General features: G+C 38.0%; 1 protein-coding gene across 1 annotated transcript; it reads right to left on the bottom strand.

Annotated features, from left to right (window-relative positions):
• Positions 1 to 540: 540 nt before the first annotated feature.
• On the bottom strand, positions 541 to 4745 carry LOC123971640 (urokinase plasminogen activator surface receptor-like). Its single transcript, XM_046050591.1, has 5 exons — positions 4697 to 4745; positions 4245 to 4346; positions 3973 to 4140; positions 3690 to 3803; positions 541 to 1065 (listed from the first exon to the last, which is right to left on the bottom strand). The coding sequence occupies exons 1-5, from the start codon at positions 4743 to 4745 to the stop codon at positions 830 to 832; spliced, it is 669 nt and encodes a 222-aa protein (XP_045906547.1). The 3' UTR covers positions 541 to 829.
• Positions 4746 to 6762: the final 2017 nt, after the last annotated feature.

The following is a 6762-nucleotide window of genomic DNA, read 5'->3' as shown; positions in this document are numbered from 1 at the left end:
AGTGAGGCTGTGCAGTGACTAAACCTCCCTCCTGACTGACACCAATGCCCATGGTGTTTAGCCTCCTCGTCAGTGTCAACACTAACGTATTACTGAGTAAAGCGTTACTGCCCAACACTGCTGACTGGCAATTTATTGATTTGAATTCTGCACCTGTACTGTGACAATATCAGAGCAGAAGAGTCTCCAGATGACACAGAGTCCACTTAAAGTATGAAATAATGTCATAAAAACATATTTTGTTTTAAATAAAGTCAGCTTTATTGGTAAGTCGGTTCACATGCAAAGAATTTGCTTTGGTGTTTTGGTGCTTAATAATAAACATAGTAAATAAAAATATAAGACAGATAAAGACAGAGGTAATACTGCAGATCAACAATCATAAATATAAAATTGATAATAAGATACAAAAAAGGTTAACAATAATTAAAGATGTGTACAATAATGACATAAAAATATTTTTTTCCTTCTCATATTGAGTCTTACATTAATATCAAATATTTGTATTGTTCTAAAATGGAGTAATATAATTGTACAATTTGCAACAAAATCTCAACTTTAATATACTGTTATACAGTTAATATATACAGCATTCAATTAGGTTTGATTAAAAACTCTATTATTTATTTTGATTATGTACCCAGTAAATTAAAGCCATGAAAAAGGTAGTATCCCCTCTGTTGTGTGTACACGTGTATGTGTGTCTATTTCATTTCTGCCTTTGAGTCCCACCTCAGCTTCATCCAGACTCCATCCCTGATTTCCTAATTTGGATTTTCTAGCCCCACTAACTGCCAACTTCAGATGTAAGAGAGCAGTAAACCCAAAATCAGACTTCAAAAAAACGGAGGGTAAAGATGAGGATTCCGAGCAGCAGACTCATACAGCCGGCGTCACTTGCAATTGTTGTAACAGCATTACACAAACTGGTCCCACAGCAGAATGGTCCACTGGTGATGTTACCAACACTTTGCAAGGAAGGTAGGAAACTCTGTTTGGCATTAAGTGTACACAGGTTTGCAGATGCACAGCCAAAGACTGAAGAATTAGTGGCTCCATTCGTCACTAAAGATAAAAAAAACAATGTTTTACTATAGATACAATATTTTTTGTTAATTGAGTAACTTCAGGAAATATTCACATCTTCCAACAAGTATTGCACCATGTGACATTGCAGTAATTTAAGTTGGGCTCAAATAAAGACCTGTATAAAGTTATGATTGCTTTGAATGGAAGAAAATGTCTCAATTTGAAAAATAATAACATATTTAGACATTTTTTTCGTCAGTTCATAAACCCATCGATATGTATCCCCAGGAATTTGGTGGACTTCACTCTCTCAATAGCTCTACCATTTATTTTAACACAAACATGGTCAGTGTTATTTCATTTTCTATTAGAATGGAAGATTTTGGCTGTTTCTCAATCTGCGTTCTCGTGGACTTGTGAAACGTCATCAGTTGCAGACAAAGTACTGTTCCAATTCAAAAGTCTGGATCTGGCCAAGTACAGTCAAATACCCGGATGTGTTCTCGCTCCGCCCGTTTTACTGAGCATGCATCGGGGGTGACTTGTGTGGACTTCCGATCGGCAGATATCCCAGAATGCATTTCGCCGCCAAAAAGCGGAAATGTCGGATGAGAAAACTCAGAACTGTAACTGTAACTGCTGTTTTTCTGTCACATATAGTAGTTTTAAGAGTTGTATATGCGGGAATATAGTTGTTTAACTATATGTGGTTGACAGAGCTGATTTAAAAAATTGCTACGACGTTTTCGGAGATGTGAGGTCTCACCCGCTAACTGGTCCAGCCGTCATCAAGTCCGCTGCTGTTCCAATTGCTGAATGACGGACTGCGTGATCCCATTCCTGGGAGTTTGTACTCCCAAGCTGAATTTGCCAAGTCCGAGCTTTAAAGTACAGAAGTCCGAATTTGGCGAACTCGGTATTGAGAAACACCCTTTGTAATTTGTTTTGTTTGTATTTAAAGGTAACTGCAAGCATTTAAGCCATGTATCCACCATAGCCATTTTGAAGGTTGCTATGAAGAATTTCAAAGTCAATAGTGTCAAATGCTTTTGATAAATCAAGGAAGATTCCAACTCCGCAGTCACCTTTATCAGTAGCTTCATTGATTTTTTCAGTGAGATCAAGAATCCCCATACATGTGGTGTTATATTTTCTAAAGCCATAGTGTCATGGGACAAGAATATTAGATTTTTTTATTAGATTACAATAAACAATTCTTTCCTGTACCTTGGAGAGAGTAGACAATATAAAAACAAGTCGGCAGTTGAACATGTTATTTTTATTACCTCACTTAAAGAGCGGTTAAAGTCTTTAACACAAACTTTCTTTGCATTTGGAGCGAAATGCTCGAAGTGTAGAGCCAAGCTGTGGTACAGGAGCACAGCACTGCAACAACAGAGTAGGCTGAAGCGCCAAAACACAGAAGTGTTCAGTAAAGAAAGGATGGGATTTTGATCTGCGTCACTTTAGTCGATTCATTCAAATTTACACGGTTAAGCACTTACGAGACACTTGACTCACGAGAGGAGACACGTGATTGTTTTCACGAGAGCGAGACGAGATTTTAACGCTATTTTTAAGAACTCTCCAATGCTGAATTATATGAAAATTCACAAAGAACACTTCATTTCCTGTGTTCTGGTGAATTTTTCAGCACCAATGTATGGTGGAAATGTTTTTATTTATGTAAAAGAAACAAAATTTAGGTGGCAGGTGACAATTAAAAATTTAAAACCATATCAGAATAAAATTCAATGCAGCTCTTGGGCATTTTGTGTTGCTTACAGATCTGGTTTCTCCTGTAAATCAACTTTTCTCATGTAATATCGTCCCTGCTGAGTCAACACACATGTAGGCATTATTTAGTCTTCCCTCTTTTTTGTGTCTTTTCTTTGGAGAAGTAACCTCTTTAAATGTGCATGTGGCACCTTTTCACCTCAGTGATAAATTATTTCATTTTATGAGCTCATGCTCACAATATTCTGCACATTCAAAATCTCTCCCACATATCTGTGACATGTCGAGAAAAAGGTGTAATATTTCAAGACTAACACCATCACTGAATGACAATTCATAATATTTTTTAAAAGTCTACCTGCCCTACACATTACACATTCTTGCTCTGCTCATATGGTAGTTTCCTCTTCAGACCGAACCATCTGGACTCACAGGCAGAGCAGGTTTACTTGATTACTATCACAGCATACGCCAGTGTCGCATCAGCTGGGCAGAGTTGGTTCTCTCAGCGATGTTGACTTTATCAGTTATACATAGATTTGTTTTTCACTGCATGTGAAAATTGATGTGTGGCATCACAGCATGTGAAAAATGTCAATGTCATGAGTCTTGCCAGACAGCTTCTAGTTAATGCTGGTCAGGATGGAACTTATATTAGTACTACTTTACCTACTGCGGGCTTGTTGGATCTATAACGTTCTTGTAAAATAATGTCATAAAATCTTAATCCGTAAAGTAACCAGCCGCCATAGCTGTCATACAAATGTAGTGCAGTGAAAGTACAATAATTACCTTTAAAATGTAAATAAAGTACAAATATCTCACCATTACTTTCCACCACTGGTTGATTTTCCACACCTCGCAATTACCTCACAATCCATGTGGAGACAAACTATGTTCAATTATTTATGATAAAGACTCACCATTAAATTTTACGCAGCGGTCCTCCACTCCCTGACAATCTAATTTAGAGTTGCATTCAGAGGTGAAGGGGTTACAAGTGAAACACTTTAGGCTGTTTGGCTGAGGACCAGGGGCTGAAACAGAAAAGAACAACATCATTTATTTGAGGAAGAGAAAACATTTGTATCACAAAGTGAAAGTAGAAACTGTCAGTAGATCGCAGGAGTCCAGTGTTCTTTGTTCTGTTTTTTATGTTTGTATCTTTTCTTAAATTAAATGAGCTACTTATCAATTTGGACTTACCAGGTAGATTGTCTGTGTTGCAGTTATCTGTGTTGCAGCACTGAAAAGATGCAATTACTCTCACAACACCCGTGTTAAATGAAAATGTCCGAGAGCCTGTAGCTGGACACACGGAGGATGGTGCACACGCCTTGACGATTTGTGAGACTGTAACTCCAACTGAAGTGTCTAAAAATTCAAAGTGCAGTTTGTTAATGTTGGAAGTCAGAACACATAACTGGCATTAAATGTATTTCACTGATAAGTAAGAGATCACATGAAGAAAACATTACTTTGAATCGAAGCTGTCGCACACATGGTCTCTGTCAGACATGTTGATGTTACTGTGGTTGAACAGTCTGGATTTGTGCAGGTTTGACACAGAAGTGCTCCAGCTGCAATGGGGAGAAAAACTGTTAATTCAGTGATCACATCACAAGTTAAATGTCAAGTCAAACGTCTGATGAGTTTAGGGTTACAGGTTTTGATGATCTATAAATGTTGTAACATGTTTTTCTTCTTGTCACAATGGCTGTTACAAACAGTAGTTATTTCAAATCTTTTTTCAGTAGGATCAATAAAGTCTAAAAGTTTTGGATCTGGTTAATTTAAAAATAATAATCTGTTACTATTAAGATTTTTCAACATTTTTCAACAAAAAAAAGCTTTCTGGCAAAATTAACGTCTTCAAACCTTTAAATTTTGCTCCCTGCAGAAACTCTAATGTGATAATAAGTGGAGTTACCTGTGCTGGAGAGCGCCCAGATGAGAGTCAGAGAAAGGATCAGCTTCATCATGATGATCAGGTAAGGACTGTGGATCGGTTTTCTGTGGTGGTGATGATACTGCACCTTTTATACACACCGCACAAATGTTGAATACATGCATACCTCAGGGATTGGGTGTTCCCATTTAGGGTTAAAAGAGAAACACTGTAAGCTTTATCGGGTTAAACAATTTAAACAGAGCATGTCAGAAGATGACAGGATGCCAAAGTTCTCAGCGAATCTAGGTGTGTCTTAAATACAGTTTGTTTATGTATTACTTGAAATACTAGATGACTTTAAAAGAAAGTACTTCCTTGAAGGTCCGTGCGTAAAGTATAATTCATCAGTTGTTCACATTGTATGATGAAATCAGCCAGTATGTCCTACTTGCGCTAAAGCAAATGTTTATTGAACAGTGTGAGTTCATTTTTCCAGAGCCGATGCTGCGTAAACAGTTTTTAGCACTACGCTGTTATTGTCGCATTGAATGAAGACGTGCAATGCAATTAAGTGTCAGCTTGTTCCACCATCTAACTTGTACAATGAAAATTGAACAAGAAAGTCTAAACCGGTCGCCTTCAAAATAAAATGTCTGTTTTTAACTGTCATTTTAACGATAGCTAAACTTAATAAATTAATAAATAGTGTAGCCTAAATGTTGAACATAATTCATACTTGTCGTATTTCTGCCACTTATCCATATCCATTATTACTTAGAATGCTATGTAATGATTCATTTGTATAACTTATAAATCAATTTATTTATGTGATTAAGGCTACTTGGCTAATCTTTGTTACTTTTGGTGAACGTTAAAGCTTATACACAGTGTTATGACCAAGCAGCAAACTTCCGGTCTCCGGTTTGAGGCCATTCCGGAAGACCGAAAACCTGCAATTCATCAAGTGGCCACCTGAGGGTGGGTGCAGAAGGGAGTCAATCTCCATTGACCCCCATGTTAAAATGCCCAACTTTACAGCAGAATAAAGCATGTATGCAGCCTGGTTCAAAAAATGGTTTAAGTGTATATAGCTAATTGTGCCCTTCGTGACAACTGTGAGGGGGGTGAATTTTTTTATATTTTTTTTTATAACTTACCTGTTTAAATTATATTAAGCTTGAAAGTTCTGCATTATTAGGGGCGTGGCAGCTTTGATTGACAGGCAGCTCTGGTTGCTATCACTCCTAGCTGAGGCACTGCCTTCTGTTAACCTCACTCAGCTAATACACGGAGCTCTGAGGCTCAGCCTATTTGAGCCTTTTGGACATTGCAGATACACGATGAATAATGGCAGGCTGTGCGGTTTATTGGAGAGAGAACCTCCATGACCTCCAGTTGGTGAGTGAAATTCTTGTATTTTATTTATGTGTAAACAATATTTAACAGGTATCGCTGTCGACATTTAGCTTGTTAACTTAGCTTGTTACGCGAATTAGCCAGATAACTTACGAGCAGCCCCAAGCGGTAAACTTTACAGACAGGTGATGTTAGATTTAGCTTCGTACTGTAACGCAGTCACTGTTCAGTTAGATACTAGTCAGATACTATTATAAGTGGCTGCACCTGAACCCGATGGACACGAAGGTGGGGAGCCGCTGCAGAGTTCTGCCTGCTTGCAGAGGAGAGCCGTGCACCTCCAAGTGCAAGTGTTTAAAAACAATATACTATTCAATTAAGTTTTTTATTTTTATTTTATTCTTTGTGGGGTTCATCAGTGGGGATGATTGATTCGAAGTACATATTGAAGGACGTTTAGAGTCATCACTAAGTTATTACACTTACACTAGATGTAGCATTCCTCATGAATCAGCGAACAATCTCAGAGGCGGCTCTCACACAGCGACGTTTCTGATAAGGAGCTTAAGAGGTGGATTCATTATTCGTCAGAACAGATGTTGTAGGCTACCTGCAGAGATTTACATCCACCGTTTTTGTCTGCATATAATGAGCGTTATGCCTGCAGACAGGTAGCTGGGCTGTAACTAGGGCGATGGTTTAGTTAAGGCGAGAAATTAGGTGTGTGAGAGTCGCCTCTGAGTTTGTTT

Source organism: Micropterus dolomieu, linkage group LG05, assembly GCF_021292245.1.
Source record: "Micropterus dolomieu isolate WLL.071019.BEF.003 ecotype Adirondacks linkage group LG05, ASM2129224v1, whole genome shotgun sequence".
Taxonomy (NCBI): domain Eukaryota; kingdom Metazoa; phylum Chordata; class Actinopteri; order Centrarchiformes; family Centrarchidae; genus Micropterus; species Micropterus dolomieu.
Note: the sequence above shows the minus strand (reverse complement) of the source record. Positions and strands in the feature narration are given on the sequence as shown.